The sequence below is a fragment of the Oratosquilla oratoria genome, chromosome 1 (genome assembly GCF_046742065.1).
Source record: "Oratosquilla oratoria isolate Oo_2021 chromosome 1, ASM4674206v1, whole genome shotgun sequence".
NCBI lineage: Eukaryota > Metazoa > Arthropoda > Malacostraca > Stomatopoda > Squillidae > Oratosquilla > Oratosquilla oratoria.
Window position 1 is genome coordinate 71,620,304 of NC_134777.1, and position 17,500 is coordinate 71,637,803.

The 17,500-nt window shown below is 42.2% G+C and overlaps 1 protein-coding gene across 50 annotated transcripts in view; it reads left to right on the plus strand.

Moving 5' to 3' along the window:
* The window catches only part of Dscam1 (Down syndrome cell adhesion molecule 1), a 635,227-nt gene that overhangs the window by 464,959 nt on the left and 152,768 nt on the right, over window positions 1-17,500 (plus strand). For 29 of the 50 annotated variants that reach the window (XM_076206304.1, XM_076207477.1, XM_076207279.1 and 26 more), the window contains exons 8-14: window positions 10,125-10,303; window positions 12,062-12,190; window positions 12,590-12,715; window positions 13,091-13,235; window positions 14,206-14,468; window positions 15,334-15,495; window positions 16,590-16,943. In XM_076206304.1, coding sequence (XP_076062419.1) covers window positions 10,125-10,303; window positions 12,062-12,190; window positions 12,590-12,715; window positions 13,091-13,235; window positions 14,206-14,468; window positions 15,334-15,495; window positions 16,590-16,943 — 1,358 coding nt within the window. Of the gene's footprint in view, window positions 1-4,067; window positions 4,189-6,548; window positions 6,670-7,369; window positions 7,491-10,124; window positions 10,304-12,061; window positions 12,191-12,589; window positions 12,716-13,090; window positions 13,236-14,205; window positions 14,469-15,333; window positions 15,496-16,589; window positions 16,944-17,500 lie in introns of all 50 variants that reach the window. The other 21 variants (XM_076208806.1, XM_076208712.1, XM_076208854.1 and 18 more) reach the window with 5 other exon arrangements.

The following is a 17,500-nucleotide window of genomic DNA, read 5'->3' on the forward strand; positions in this document are numbered from 1 at the left end:
TTTCTTCGTGTTTTGTGGTTGTACCAGATTACATGGAATGGTGTGTATGTGTATTGCGTAGGGTCTGCGATTATATGTGTTTATGTGTTTGATGTAGGTGAGTGGTTTGGTATGCTGAGATAGATGAATTAGCCCGTTTATTCGATCTTGTTACGTTTGTTTTTCGAAAAATTAATTTGATGAGAATATATATAAGGAAGCGTTTAAGTTAGAATGGCTTTAACTCCAAACCTTTAGTTTAGAGGCCAGTGGTAGATTTGATATTTCCGTTGTGGTAACGTAAGACGTTTTTACACTGCGTAGAATGACGCGCATGGGCACGGCTGTATTCTTTGGGGGATATTTTATTGTCTTGGAATAAAGACTTAAAAAAAGGGTTCAATAATATTTTATTTGCTTTTTTGTATATGTCGTCTAAGAGCATTTTTGTGGTTACCATTGTTGTAATTCTACGCAGATTCCAAAAGTGTTTCCGAGTGTTGTTTTGTTTCTTAATGTTCCTTTGGGGGGGGGGGGGCTTGTGTGGTTTTGGGAGACTGTATTGGCGGTTGTAGTTTTTCCCGCGCTTATGTTAGCGAATCTTGTGTTTGAGTGAACGTGTCTCAAGTTATGCCTGTGTTTTTGTGTGTGTAACTTTTGTGTTTGTATGTGTGTTTTGTGGTGTGTGTGTGAGTTTACGTATGTGTGTGTATGTGTGTTTATATTAAATGTAGCGTTTTGTCTCTTGTATATGGTGTCGATTGCAAGGTGTTTTAGCGGCATGAGGCATCATGAAAAACATTCACCCCCATTCTCTCGCAGAAAAAAACCCCAAAACAATATATGTATATACATACACACACACACATATATATATATATGTGTGTGTGTGTGTGCATTTGTGTATATAATTAAAATAAAGTAAATTAAAATGAATAAATAAAATAATTAAGATGAATAAATAATTAATAATGTTGAAATATGACGATTTTTTAATATGTTGTATAGAGATGTCCCCACGCGTTCAGATGAACATTTAGTATTAGTGTAAAATGACGGAACTATTGTGTCTGTAAGGATAGAAGCGCTAGTGAATTGTTGGCGACGGTATGCAAGGATTTATCATTACTTTGGTTTAATTTGTTGGTGACATGATGCGTGACAGATGAATTTTTTTTATCGTTGTTTCTTGTATGTGTGCATATACTGTATACATACAAGTATACAAAAATGATATAAAACAGCACAGATCTCTCAACTTATTGGTCGTACACATAGATAAACACGGACACCTCCCAGACTGGCAAAACACCGAAATTATCAATAAAGGACTCGATAAGAAAACAAGAAAAACAGTAGAAGCAGCGCACATCTGTACAGAAGACACCAACAATCATAGGGAAGGATTTGTCAACCTGGCTAGTACAACAGGAAAAACTATAATAGCAGAAACAAAATCAACAAGACACGGTCCCACAGGAAGACATAATCCCACGATGAGCAATAATCCCCCATGACAACCAGCGAGGCAGAATCCCCGGAGCTCTTATATATAAGGAAGGCATACAGCCGAAACGTAAGGGAATAAAGTACCCCCGCTGTCATTCTGAGTTTTCCAACGCCAAATTTACATACATACATACATATGTATATATACATATATATGCATGCGTTTATGTAACTGTGTGTGGATATGTGTGCGCGTGGGTACGTTCGCGCGTATGTATGTTATGACTGCAGAAGGTGATGTGCATTTCGTCGTCGTCATGAGGTCGATTTGTCCCTGTTTGAGTTCCTCTCCCACCACCAGTTCCTCCCTTCGAAGAGTGCTACAGTTCCTGAAGAATCATTATTATATTGAGTTACCTTTTCAAAAAGCTCTTAGTGAAAAAATTGGACCGAAATGCGCACGTGCTTGTCTCTCACAAGACACGTGCGTAGGGGCGGCCCAGCTGACTGCTGGAGTGGGGGGGCAGAGGGGAGAAGGAGGAGGAGGAGGAGTGGGAGGCGAGTGCCGGTGAGGAGGGATAGGAGGAAGGGGACGGGTGGGAGGGAGGAGGTAGCGGTAGGAGCAGCTTCGTCTGCCGAGATTTTCAGGTTTTATGTTGTTGCTTCTCGGCGATGTTTCTATTAATAGGTTGAGACCGTTGCAACGGTTATAACCGTTAAACCTCTTGAATTTAAAAAAATTGAATGTCACGAGTTCGTAAAAAAAAATAATAAATACAAAAAACGTTGCAACCTCCTTGGCCAGCCGTCCACGTGGCATCGATCGAACGGCCATCACGGAGTGAAGGTAGGAGGAGGAGGAAGTGTGTATTGAGGAGGGAGGGATGGGTGGAGTAAGAAGGAGGTGGTGGAGGGAGGGAAGCGGAGAGGAGAAGAGAGTAAGTTCGGTTGGCTAAAGGGGAACACTCCACACGTCAGCACGTACGCCCCTCCTCCTCCACAAACAGAGTTCGATGTTTTCCGATCTCCAAGACAATTGCACTCAGTTACCTGAAGGAAATGAATGAGTATTGTGTTGGGGATCATTCCTCTGGTTTTTCTACTGAAGAAGGGAAAGTGTTCTTGAAGTTTTAGGGTGTTTAGGAGTCCTTGGAGGGGTATTCGTATCTTGTGGATGAGGAGGAAGTAGATGTTGACAGCACGGAGGATGGAACGAGACTGAACCCAAGAGGAGCTCCATGGTCACCACCACCTCCGCTTTCAGACACATGCGAGCGAGCGCGCGCACACACACTTACTCTCTCTCTCTCTCTCTCTCTCTCTCTCTCTCTCATATACGCACGTATTCTCTCACGGTGGTTGGTGCACGGAAGCTGGCGCAGCACAGTTGTCAGTTATACTGATTTACTTCTCAGGTCTTCAGAAATTGTGTTTACACATACATGTGTTACGTAATTATTATTATGTACACGTACACAGTCTGGATGCACATGCGGTCACACACACACACACACACACACACACACACACACACACACACACACACACACACACACACACACACACACACAACTCATGGCGTAGTTGGTAGAATTCCCGGCCGCCACTACGGAGGTCCGAGTTCGAATCTCGCCCAGGGCTGAAATAATTTAGTATCGCTGCGCTGTGGGTTGTTACTCCAACTCTTGTGGGCAGGGAGTTGGGAGTGTGTGTGCGTGTAAGGTCACATCATTACCCATAGATCGGTCATATACGACGTCTGAGCTCTCTTCCGGATGGAAATAGCTGTCGATCTTGAGTCAAACACGTGATTCAAAGACCATGGTGAATCACACACACACACACACACACACACACACACACACACACACACCTTGTAACAGTGGAGTTTTGGTTTGAATAGACATATTTAGCAGCTGTATTTTGTCAATTTCCAACGAATCTTAATCTCCGAAGCCGAGGGAAAGAGAGAAATAGGGCGGGGGAGGGGATCGAGAGAACGTTAGGGTTGCCAGGTCTTTATGTTTTCTGTGGCACCATCGCCCTTGGTCACTTTCCAGCCAAGGTTCAGTTGATTGTGAAACATGGTTCTACTTGTCCGTAGACTGTTCCAAGTATATCGCTTCTTCCCTTTCCATTTTCCCCCCTATTAGAGTATTACTTTCTTAGGAACTTCATATTTCCTTAATTGGAAGGTAAAATTCGAGGAAGTGGGTGGGGTGTGGGTTAAAAATTTAAAAAGGGTTAACTGAGATACGCTCAAGAAAATTAACTTTCGTTGTTGAGAAGGGTTTTCCTCACCTTGATAAAATCACGTGGCGGCATCGGGAATAGACGAGTAATGTCATAAAACGCATTGAATTAATACAGATGAAGTCCTAGTTTTCGAATATAATCGCCTTTAGCCGGATTTTTTTTTTTTTTTTTTTTTTTGTATAAAATGAAAACAACAAGAAATATGGCGCGGCTGTGAGGATATAGACATATTAACGCCTTAACTCGGTAGGAAGTGTGTGTGGGGGGGAAAGCGGTAGGGGGTGGCGTCTCAGCTGACTAAAATCACCTGACGACACCAACAACAAAAATATCAGTATTAGGTCCGGATGTTTCTAAACATGTCCTCCTTCTGGACATCAAAGCCCCCGGAAGTATGACCCCTCCAAGGGTCTCCGGGTCCCGCCTTCAGGAGACACTGACGAAGGAATCGGAGAAAGTGTCCATATCTTGCCCCGCCCAAGCACACCCCATTCCTTCCTTCAGGTAAGACGTTTCTCCCTCAGGCGCTCAAAAGTCGACGCTGCTCCTCCTTTAGGAGGGGTGTTTTCAGACAAGTGCTCCTCCTTCAGGTAGGTATTCATTGAGTTCGAGATTTCTTTCTATCGAACTCGTGGTTCACGTGAAAACCTCAGAGAGTACTTCACATTCTTCTTCCTTCCTTCCTTCTTTTGCCTTCATCCCTTCTTCCTCCCTTCCCCAACCTCTCCTTCCCCCTTCCTCCCTTCTTCTTCCTCCCTTCCTCTTCCTCCCCTCCACCTTCTCCTCCTCACTTTCATTAACCTTCCCTCTCCTAATCTCCTCGCTTTCCTCCACTTTTCTCCCCTCCCTCCACCCTTCCATCTACCCTTCCCTTCCCTCCTCTCCTCTCTTACCTCCTTCCTCTCTTCCTCATCTCTTCCCTCCTTCCCCCCTTCCCTTCCCCTCCTCTTCTCCTCTTTTCCCTCCCTCTTCATTTCCCTTCTATTCCTCCTTGCACTCTTCTCTTTCTTCTCTTCCCACTCCCTCTCCCCTTTTCCCTCCTTCCTTCCTTTCCCTTCCCCTCCCTCCATCCTCACCTTCCCTCCCCTCCCTCATTTACCTTCTATTCCTTCTCCTCCCACCCTTTCTCCTTCAGTCCCTATTTGTCCCTTTGTCCCCACCGCCTTATGAGAAGTCTGTCACCTTTTGTGTCCTTTCTTGCGTTCCCGGAAGACTCCTGGAAGGTACGCTGGCCGAACGCGACCGACATAAAATGTACTCGAGGAAGGAAGTTTAATTAAATGAGCAACAAATATCGTCAGCTTTGTAAAGGCGAGGTCATTGCCCCGGGAGGATGTGTGAAAGGGATACGGAAAAGTGGAGAGAGAAGGAGTTCTTGTGAAATGTTTATGAATATTGAAAAGCGATGTATTTTTGTTGTTTGGGTCGTGGTGTTTAAGGAAATTCTCTCTCTCTCTCTGTCTCTCTTCTATGACGGTCCTCTTCTCTCTTTCCAAATACATTTCCTCCTTCTTCCAAGCTCTTCCACTCCCATCCAAAGGCCTTCTTCAGGAGATAGTGGTATGTATTGTACGGTATCGTTATCTCCCAAGAACTCACGAACTTTGCGCTAATATTTCACTAGAAGTCTTAAGTGAAATCATCTCTCCAGACTCCACAGACTCGTCCCACCTTGACTTCGGGAGGCTTCTGGTCTTTCCGAACTCACGCTCTCTCTCTTCGCGAGTCTTTCAGAAGCTACGTTTTCTTGTACTTCGGTTTTTAGATGCTATTAGGCGTTCAGTTACAATGTACGTCAGTAGAGGTGTTCACACGCAACCGCGCAGTTTTTCCTTAATTATGCGGTACCGCAGTGATTTCCGCACGGTTCAAACCGCTAGTGTGAATAGGGCTAGAGTGGTTTCGTGGCCTCATAGTAGTTTTCGAAATCCTCCAACTTCGGTGAAGACTTCTACGGGTAGGATACTGGACGAAGTCGTACAATAGGTTTCCATAGCAACGTTCGCCGATAGAAAACCTTTTGTTTCAGAGTGGGGCCGGATACAGAGAGATAAATAATAAAGAAGAAAAACAAACAAACAAACAAACGATAGCACAAGGGTAAATTTTTTTGTCCTTTATTTATTAAGTTATTATTATTTTATTTATTTATTTATTTATTTATTTATTTATTTATTTATTTATTTTTGCATGTGAGCCATACTCGGGTTGGCTCGTCCATTTTGTGTTTCTACATAAATTTGATTCAGCCGTGTACGAGCCCAGCAACTATCGTTAACTTTAACCTTCCTTGGAAGTCCAAACACACAGGGCAAAGGTGACGGTGTCGATCGCAGGAAAGCACCTTTGGATGGGATTTTTGTCTTCTCAATATTCTTCTTTTCGTTCTTTTTCTCGTTTTTCTTTTTGTTGTTCTTCTCCCTCTTTTTCTTCTTCTTTCTCTTCTCCTTCTTGTTCTTGTTCCTCTCCTTCTTCTTGTCTTTCTCCTCCTTTTTCTTCCGCTTCTTCTTCTTCCTCTTCTTCTTCTTCTTAATGTATACACGTTGTAACGGATTCCATCCCACTCCAAGAACTCCCACACTTTCTCACCCTAACACTCCCCCAACTCACAGACTTAGAGTCTACCCCTTCAATACCGTGGCGCCTTGCCCAGCTCATCTGACAAAATCCATATGATATTATTGCAAAGCTAAGGACCTAACCGGGGTTTGAACAGGATCTTGTTCGGTCGCGACCCCAAAAGTATCGATTGTGATCTCAGCTTGTATGGAAATTTACGGCTTATGCCTTAAAATATGTAAAGGTTGCCACGGTATTGAAGCGTAGACCAATGCAGAGAACCTCATTTTGCTTCTTCGGTGTAGTCCCCGGCAGTATGGCTCCGCCTCGACTCTCAGGAGATCGTCTTCAGGAGATACTCGGTGCTGCGGGAGGACCCTTGGCTCTGCCTTGTCCCGCTCAGGCGCACCCGATCCCCTCCTACAGGTAAGAACCTCCTCCTCGAGTTAGGAATCTAAGTCGTCCTCGAAGAATGACGTATTTATGACTTGAATCCTTCGAACTGATGATGTTCTTGGTCGATCGCGAACCCATTTGGTCCTGAAGGAACCCCCTTCCCTTCCTGACGAAGGTGTGGGCGAAGTGGGTTGGTAAGGGTGGGCGAGGAGGGGGAGGTGGGACTCCAGGATGCGTGTATTGGCAAGCAAACACTATCGCTGAATAAAATCACTTGGCGGCAGACAGAATAAACATACAGAATACGGAAATCTTTCTGACAGGAGCTGTTGACGCTAAGGAACATCAGTTTAGTGAACATTAACGCAGGATTTCACCAACGTAAACCACTAACTAGTCACTAACATCTTTACCTCTAATATGAGCACTAAGAATACTGACCACTAATACAGACACCTCTAGAACATGTAACAGACTCGTCACCATCACTAGATATTTGGCCAATCACCCTAGTGCCACCAAGGCAGCTCGCACACCGATTCAACCAGTTGCATATAACCGGTCGCGGGCCGTAACAGTGTGCGTGTGTGTATTTGTATATATGTGTGCGTGTAGGGAGGTGATTGTGTGCGTGTGTGTATGTGTGCGCGCGATCGGTTTCATGCAACTGGTTTTGTCGGTGTGCGAGCTGCTTAAGACATGTCTTCGACTCCTTTTTCGCTTTTGTCAGATCCTATGGGGAATTCGGCCCCTCAGATCTCCGGCAGCGATCTCACACGGGTGAAGGTGTCCCAAGAAGGGTCTGCCACTCTTCTGTGTCCCGTGCAGGGCCACCCTGCCCCCATGCAGCGGTCAGTGCCAACATGTTCCTTCGGAGTGCCAGTTTGCCTTGTATTTGTTAGCATTTTGTGGCTGTATGTTCTCTGTTTCTCCGTGTCACACACACACATACACACACACACACACACACACACACACACACACACACACACACACACACACACACACACACACACACACACACACACACACACACACACACACACACACATCACGAGCACAAAAGTATGTTTATGAATGCATCATCCTTTTCCTTTTTCTTGTTGAAAGTATTTCATATGTTGTCTTTGGATTCCTCGCTGCAGCATTCAGCAGCTGGTTTGATGAGTTTACAAGACAATGAAAACTTCGGAATGCAGACGATGTTATAATCTTGGAGGGGGGGAAGTGAACAGAGGCACTAGTTTTGAGTTGGGGTGAGAGAGAGAGAGAGAGAGAGAGAGAGAGAGAGAGAGAGAGAGAGAGAGAGAGAGAGAGAGAGAGAGAGATTAGGAAATTGTTTACATCGGTGAGATAAGGGAGGAAATTCATAACGAAGGAACAGTTTGACGTCATGTCGTTTAAAGTATTTGGAAACCTTGGAATCATTTTGTCTTAATTTTTTTCATTCTGCATTTTAAGAGAATAGAGGGAGAAAAAACATGTTATTTGCTCCCATGAGATGTGTATGCTTTCTTTTTGATGATATTTTTTCTTACAAGTGTGCGTTCTTGAAAACCAAATGTGATTTTTTTTCCAAGAGTTAGGAATCGAAGGCCGACTTTTGAAGAAGTTCAATAAATTTGTTTCAAGCCTACATTTAAGCATGGAAGAACAGAACTTGTCTTTTATTTTGGTGTTTATATACTGAAACCTCTCTTTTTTTCTGGGAGATACTGCATTTCGGTGTTTAAGACAAGGTAAAAATAGTAATTACGACAATTGGCTAATTTTTTGTGTAGTAATGTTTCTCCACCGTAGGTTGAAGTAGCCACGCCTACTCATGACGTCATAACGTTTGTTTTCCTCTCAAAATGAATTGTCCTATTCTTATTTAGACCTTGATTTAAACGAGCAACTACGACAGACAAGATGTTGAAAATCACAAGAAGTGTGAGAAGAAATGGTTTTGACGGATTTTCTTTTAAGTCGTTCGCAAATAAATAAGGTCAAATTTGTTACAATTTTTGTATGAAAAGGGGTTTTTCCTCTACTGAATGAAATTGCTGAATACCAAATTTGCGAAACGCAATAAAATTATGTTTATAATCTTCACTCTTTGAGTGATATTTATCTTTCATCATGTTATTTTATATGTTAGTTATTCCTTTACCTGTGATGGATATTCAAGAGCGTCAGGAACAGTCAGCGCTGACGTCTCAATATGTTTTATCTACTGAGAAGTAATATCATGTCAGCATATATGGATATTTTATCGGATGAAAGAGGATGGCAGCAATACTTGCGTCATCTTGGAAAAAAAAATAAATTAAATTTGTTGTTATATTGATATGATATTCTGCATAAATATTTCTTTAATATATATATATATATATATATATATGTATATATATATATATATATATGTATATATATAATATATATGAATATGTATATATATATATATATATATGTATGTATACATGTATGTATATTTATATACATATGTGTGTGTACGTATATGTATGTGTGTATATATATATATATATATATTATATATATAATGTATATATATATATATATATTGTGTGTCTGTGTATTTGTGTATGTGTGTATGCAAATATTGTATATACTGCTGTTCACTTGGCATTTCATTTTCTCTCTAAATCACTTTAATTATCTTCTTCAAAACAGTGATGTCCTTTAAAGATTCGGTTGTGTCAGACAGGAGATGACATTCTTTAATTGAATGTAGTATTTGGCTGAACGTTCTAGATTGATCACAACTGCTCATGTTAAGGGTTCTCTTTTTGATTAATAAAATCCTCAAATTTTGCCCATGAAGTAATTATATGCAGTATGTTGCTGTGGTGAAGATGTTATATTTTCTTATTACTCCCTTCTTATATATATATATATATATATATATATATATATATATATATATATATATATATATATATATATATATGTATTTATATATATGTATATATATCTATATGTACATATATGTATATATATATATATATATATATATATATATATATATATATATGTACACATATACGTACTATCAGACCTCGCCGAACACGACTTCACCGTGCACGTAATTTCACGTTCACACTAATAGGTAAAATATCTCGGCATGTGCCGAACACGACCATGATTCACAATAACACGATTTGCATAGCCCGCTGGGTCGTGTTGTGTGGCAGTGTCTAGAGAAGGTCTGGGAAAATAACCTATTTTTCCCAATAGACCTGTTATTCGCCCAACACGAATTTCCTCCTACACGACGGGCTAAGGAATGTAACACTCGTGGTGGGCGAGGTCTGACTGTGTATATATATATATATATATATATATATATATATATATATATATATATATATATATATAAATTTGTTTCTTATCTTTCATTGTCTTTCCTTGTGTCTATCAGTACTTGGGGCTGTCCCTCAGGAACTGTGTTCATGACCTGACTAATCCTCGCCCTTGTGTTTTAGGTGGTACAAGTTCTCCGAGGGCAGCCGTAAGTCTCCTGTCGAACTGGGTGAGCGTGTGAAGCAAGTAGGAGGAACCCTGATCATCCGGGAGGCCAAGGTCGATGACAGTGGCAAGTACCTTTGCGTCGTGAACAACTCCGTCGGAGGCGAGAGTGTTGAAACAGTTCTTACAGTCACAGGTGAGTTGAGTGACATTTTTCCTCATCAGGGGGTTCCATCCAAAGGCAATTGAAACTTCCCCCCAAAAAGATGAAGGGGTTGCAAGGAATGGGGCTTGTGGAAAGGGCAGGGCTTTGTGCAACGTGAATGACAATTTAGGACAAGTCAGTCTTCATAGATTACTATTAATGGATTGATTATGCTGGACCTGACTCTACTAAACATTATTGGCCAGTGTTAACAATGTTGCTGAAAGAGAGTGCTCATAATTTGCAACAAAACTGAAACAATTGTTCCTGATGAATTTATCTTGCCAGACAAAGGTTCTTTTCTCTCCTTTGGTTCAATATTGTCCGAATTATGAGATGTTCCAAAGAAGACCCATGGCTGAAGGCCATGGGTCTTCTGCAGGGGCAATGGATTCATTGATTGATTGATTAGAGGTTCAGACATCATTTGTTATATAGTTACTAATAGGTTTAATAATCGTAAAAATACGTAGACGTTTATAAACAATTTCATTACCTTTATTCTAAAAATACCTCAGATTCGGCTTAAAAAGAAAAATGAAGAGGTAAATTAGTCCATGATAATGTATTACATAGGTGATTAGTCGTGTTTGTGGAACCCCTTTTTCCAAATGAATAAATAGTGAATTTGACATCATTACTAAGCAAAATATCATCATATGATGTCAGGGACTAAGCTTACTAGTGCTCAACATGCAAGACCCATTAATGACTAGTAGGAGGTAGAATGTAGATTGAGAGAAGCAAGTAAGTGCCTTGGGGGATTAAAAAGTGTAATGAGAAATAGATATTTGAAAATAGATGCTAAGAGGAGATTGTATGAAGGAGTGACTGTGCTGACAGCCCTGTGTGGGGGTAGAAACATGGAACATATGAGAGGAAGAGTTTAAAGTTTGAGATGAAATGCCTGAGAAGTATGGTAGGGGTTACTCGGCTGGATAGAGTGAGAAATGATGAGGTAAGTAGGAGAGTGGTGGTGGAAAGGGAGTTGGGATATAGGGTTGATGAAAGAGTATTGGGATAGTTTGGACACATGGAAAGAATGAGTGAAGAATGATTAGTAAAAGAGGTGTGGAAGTAGTGAACATGAGGGGGTGACCAAGGATGAAAAAGATGGATGGGGTAAAAGGGGCATTGGGACAGAAGGGAATGTCTGTTGAGGAAAGAAAGGAGAAGACAGAAGATAGGGGTGAATGGAGAATAGTTGTGTATGGATGATGCTGTGATGCATGGAAGGGAGTGGGTGGAGGATGGATAGTGAGGAAGTGTGTATGAATGATATTTTGATGCAGCCTATCTTCTCTTCTGCTTGAGGGAACGAAGGCGCGAGGTCGCCGATTAAATGAATTGGCCTTGCTGTGAATGTGCTGTGTCCTGCTACATTGCTTCTGACCCAGGGCACTGGGTGAGATGCAGGGATGACCTATCATCCAGGAGGTGCCAAGATAAAAGGGCGGGAGGGGGGTGAATGGGAGTGGAGTATGGGGGGATGGAATGGATGGGAGTGGATTATGCCTTTATTTTTGGCTACCTCCCTTTGTAAGGGGTAAAAAGCCGTTGGTGTATGTATGTATTATAGATATTATGCAAATTTTGTAGTTTCTGAAAGACACGAAGATTCTACCTTGGAAGAGGGTTAAGTGTTCAGGGCATGCAACCTCTTAATGACTAGTGTTGTGAGTAGTATGCAAAATTTATGGTTTCAAAGTGATGCTATATGAGTACTTACATCTTTCTTGCGTCTTGCAGCCCCTCTGAGTGCTCAGGTGGAACCCAAGGTCCAGACTGTTGAATTTGGCCGCCCTGCAAGCTTCAAGTGCACCTATGCAGGCAATCCTGTCAAATCAGTTGCATGGCTCAAGGATGGAAAGCCCCTCAGTAAGTGTCCATTGTGAAAAGGATCCAGTTGTTGCATGTGCATCAGGGACCAAAGTGGATGCTTGAGCAATTTAGATATCAACAGCTTTTTGTTTGTGCAAGATGAATATAATGTAGATTCTTTATGATGAAACATTTAGATACTTATTTGGAAGATTTTTGTCTATGTAGATATAAGAGACAGATATTACAGTAGACCTGAGAAGTTGTATAAAACCAGTAGCGTATTCTAATCAAACATAGTTAAGGAAATAGAGATCCTCTCTTTTTATCTATTTATTTTTATTTTATATTATTTTATTTATTTATTTTTTCTATTTAAACAAATATAGTCTGATAGTGACACATCTATACATAAATGGACATTATACATGTTAACAAAATTTTATTTGCAAACAGACCACAAGGAAGAAGTTCTTCGCATTGATAGTGTGGGACGTGATGACAAAGGAATGTACCAGTGCTTTGTCAGGAATGACCAAGAATCTGCTCAGGCCACGGCTGAACTCAAACTTGGTGGACGATGTGAGTATATTGGTTTGGAAGGAGTGCGTGTTGTAAGATCACATGATGCATCTGATGGATGAGGTATTTTGGAGTGTTTACAATATCTTTATCCTAATTTAGAAAAAAAAAAAAAAAATCAAACCTCATCTCTGTGATTTGGAATCTTCTAAATGCTAAGGATGACATCACCCCTTCATGTGTATATGTATGCAGGTGTATTTATTCTTGTATGTGTGTATGTGGTTATCTGGGAGTTGTACGTCTCCTGCATGAAAAACCTAGGGTGACAAGTTGATTGGTTGATTGATTGATTGATTTGTGGATGTTCATCGATGTGTCATTCTTGTAACTACTTTTAACAAGACTAACTATCTATGTTCCTTCTGTCCACAGTCGAACCCCCACAGCTGACCTACGCCTTCCAGGAGCGCACCCTCCAGCCTGGACCCTCAGTCTTCCTCAAGTGCGTTGCTGCTGGCAACCCCACCCCCGAGATCACCTGGGAGCTGGACGGAAAGCGACTTACCAATTCTGACAGGTTGGTGCTGGTGTAGTCAACAGAGGTCGTGATTTCCTGTGAGGTCTCGGTACTTAATTGTATTCATTTTAACATGGCACACACCTACATCAGAAAACAGAAAAGAAAAAAACATTCAACCACTCCCTCCCATCTCAGCACCTACTTATCTAAAGAAATTCTGTTCTCTTTGTATATCCATATACCTAAAGGCCTCATCCCCAACACAAAGAAGGTAGCCAGTCTAGGCACACATCCACCCTCCATTCATGCAACACTTCTTCTTCTTCTTCCTTTTATTTTATTTTTTTTAGCTCCTCCACCAAAGTAAATAATGCCACATACCTGATGATATCATAGCAATCACTGCTTCATGATCACTGTTGCTCAGTTGAGCTGAAAATAATCATCTGATGGCAGCCAGGACTTATTTCACAAGTTGCTCTACAAAAGGAAAGGGTTAATTGAGATCATTTTGAACCCTCTGACTGTGGAAGGTTTCCCTTGGCTGAATAAAATCATCTGGCAGCAGCCAGATGATTTTACAAATCAATTGCCACAGTGAATGGTTTAGCAATTCTACTACAACTACTACCCCTTCTACTACCACAACTACTATTACTTGCAGTTGGTCTGGTATTATTACCACCACCACTTCTGGTGTAGCATTACATATGCATACATACATACATACATACATACATGCATCCATGGATATCCCAAAAGCTTCTTTCCCCTTTGTAATGGGGGTGGCATAGCCATGGCATACACCCACCCTTCACCCACCTTTCACCCACCCAACACCCATCCAACACCCATTTGTTGTCCCAATATTATGTGCTATATACAATCTAGGTCTACAGGTAATGCATACAATAAGCATCATAGTATCTCAGAAATGTTATGGTTGTCATGATTTTTGTTCTTATTGTTTTTACTGTTGTCAAAGTAAAGGCCAGCTACTGTATCAGATGTATTTATGCTTTTTCAGGATGCAGGTCGGCCAGTATGTTACGGTCAATGGTGAAGTTGTGTCCCACTTGAACATCTCAGCTATCCACACCAATGATGGTGGTTATTATGCTTGTGTTGCCTCCTCAACTGTTGGCTCTGTGCGTCATGCTGCCCGCCTCAATGTGTACGGCCTGCCCTACATCAGGACTATGGACAAGGTTGCTGTTGTGGCTGGAGAGAACATGGTCGTCAACTGCCCCGTGGCTGGATACCCAATTGACTCCATTGTCTGGGAAAAGAGTAAGTTTTGGGATCCATTGTGTTAGACAACATTGTCAGGTTAGGTCAGATCATCAGGTCAAATCAGGTCATGAATGATGGTAAGCATATTTGTATTGAAACTGGTGACAAGAGTTCTCTTGTTGTGTAGTTTTGGTTCTGCAGTTGGTAGGTGATTTTATTCATCTAAAGGATGAAATAAGGTTTTGTTTGTTGTAGACCTTGTTTACTCAGAGTCCAACCATCAATTGAATTAAATCATCTGGTATTAGACAAAATAAATCTATAAATTACATTATTGCTGAAATAAATGAAAGGAAGACATTAATAAGTATGGGAACATGTTGATAAATTCAAAATATTTTGTTTCAAGGTTTTGCTGTGTTACACCAATTTTATTTAATCTTGCCTCCCCTCCATCCAATACCCGATAAGCGAGATGGCTAGACATATGTACACACATACATACATATGCTAAAAGGCCTCTTCCCCCTTATAAGAAGAGTGTCCCAGCCAAGGCATACACCCATCTGGCACCTATTTGTTGTGCCTTTTATCTTAGCTCCTTGTGGATCAAGGGACACTGGTCCCACCTATGTGCAGAACTATGACAAGAATTCTGTGACAGTCTGTGCAACTGACTGTATCACGAACAGGTTTTGCATGTATCATAGTTAAATAATACAAAATAGAATCTGTATATACAGCAGTGAAGGCTTCATGGTGACAAAATTCAAATGCCTTCTAGCATATACTCTCTTTCTTTCTGTCTGTCTGTCTGTCTTTTACTCTTTTGTTTATTTATTCATGAATTTATAGTATTTAATTTAATTTGATTTAACATAAATACATTTTAGTAAAAAACTCCTATTTATTCTTTACTCAGATGGCCGACTTCTACCCATCAACCGACGCCAGAGCACTTTCCCCAACGGCACACTGGTTGTGGAGGGCGTGCAGCGATCTACTGACCAAGGAAGGTACACCTGCGTGGCAAGGAACACCCAAGGATACACAGCACGAGGCGATCTCGACGTGCAGGTTATGGGTAAGTGTGGGTTTCCTTTGGCAGGAGCTGTGCAGGGGCGGGGAGACGAGATGCATTATTTACGTAACACACAGGGACCTCAGTCATTCTCATGATCAGAAACAAATCCCAGTTGAATAAGTTTTTTATAACTAAATTCTTTATTGCAGTTAAGGATCAATTTACTAGAGGTATTGGTTATTTAGGGAGAATATTTCATGCATGCTGGAAAATTTGTCCCAAGGTTAATGAGGATATTCTTTTGAGAAGGTTAGGAACTGGTCCCCATCTCCTTCACAGCTCCTGTATTGAACTCATGCCTTCAGGACATCCAAGAGAAATAGATAGACAAAGATACACAAACTTGGGCTTCAGCCAGCAACTTTGTGTGTTCTTCTGGGGAGCTCCTGCAGGAGCAAGCAGCTAGGTTCCTGAGGGTTAACATATTATCAATCCACAGATGTATTGTTATTACTTCTATCAGCCTCCCGGTGGATATATCCTCTTGTGAAGTCATACTTGAGGATGAGGGTTGAGGTTTGTGAGGGAGGCTGAGGAGTTGAGGGCTTTTAAGTGCAATTGTACCTGATGGATGTTGAAGCCCAGTCAGGTTTGATCTTGTTTTGCCTTCCAGGTTTGGCACGAAGCCAAATATATGTCCTTGTTTTCGAGGTGAGTAGATTCAAAAGGACTTTATGCAGCCTCGCCTACTTGTTGTCTTTTTTATATACAAACAAATTTTTTTAATTTTTTTTATTTATCATTATATATATATATATATATATATATATATATATATATATATATAGATATATATATATATACATTCATATATATATATATATTCATATATATATATATATTTTTTTTTTTTACAATATTGGATGTATTTACATGACAAAACAGATTGCGCCCTAAGACTGGAAAACTAAAATAATGATAAATCAATGAAAACTAAAGAATAAAAGAAAAAATATTGAATATAAGCTGAGCTCATTGTAAGTTACAATATGGGAAGAACCTTATTATCCCCCTCCTTCCCCACTATCTTCTTCTTTGGAAAACCCTGACGGCTGCTGATGGTCCTCCCTCCCCCACCCATTACCCACATACAGAGCCTCCTCAGGTGCACCCCTCTGGCCCGCTCGATCCTCCTGAGGAGGGCGCCACAGTCAAACTCCAATGTGTCGTTTTTGGCGGCGATTCCCCGATCTCCATCGCTTGGTACCGGAACGGGCAGGTCCTCACGAAGATGAACTTCCCTGGCATGTCCCCTGCACAGGAGAGCTTTTGGTGCGGCGAGGAGGAGGAGGAGAAGAGACGATCTCTGGTCATCGTCGAGTACCTCGGAGATCGGTACTCCGAACTCACGTTCTCGAGCCTTTGTCGAGGCCATGCGGGCACCTATACGTGCCAGGCAACCAACGCGGGGGGTGTTGATCGACACTCCACCGTTCTCAGCATCCACGGTATATGATGCCCTTGGCTGGGCCCCTGCACCCTCCCCTCCCCTCTCTCGGCCTGCGTCGACGTCGCCGCCGTCGCCGTCGCCGACTGACGCCGGTGTATTCCGGCTGCCGCTGACTTGTTACTAACACGACGGCGCGGCCTGCGGACTCGAGGGCGGCTCCTGAGACCGGCCCCGGCCGCTGCCGTCGCCGCATGGCTTCCGTCATGGCCCCCCGCGGGCACCCAGGTGGCGCTGCCGCCGTGACATCACCCTCGGTTGCCGCCGCCGCCGCCTGTGCATCTTGAGGGGCCTCGGCAGGGCCCTCAGCATCGTTGTTGTCACCAGCATCGTGACCATCCCTCACTCGGCCGTCAGGGCCCCCCACAGATTGGTTCTTGTGACTTTGCATGACCCGACCGAAACGGGGCGGTGGGGGCGGTTCCTCACTTCCCTCCTCCTTCGCCCCCCCCCTCCCCCCTCGAGCCTTCCCTCTCTATCTATCTCACAGTTGTGCTAGGGAGGGTACAGGATCGGGTGAGTGGGGGGTTAGGGGAAAAGGGTGAGGGAGGGGGGGGA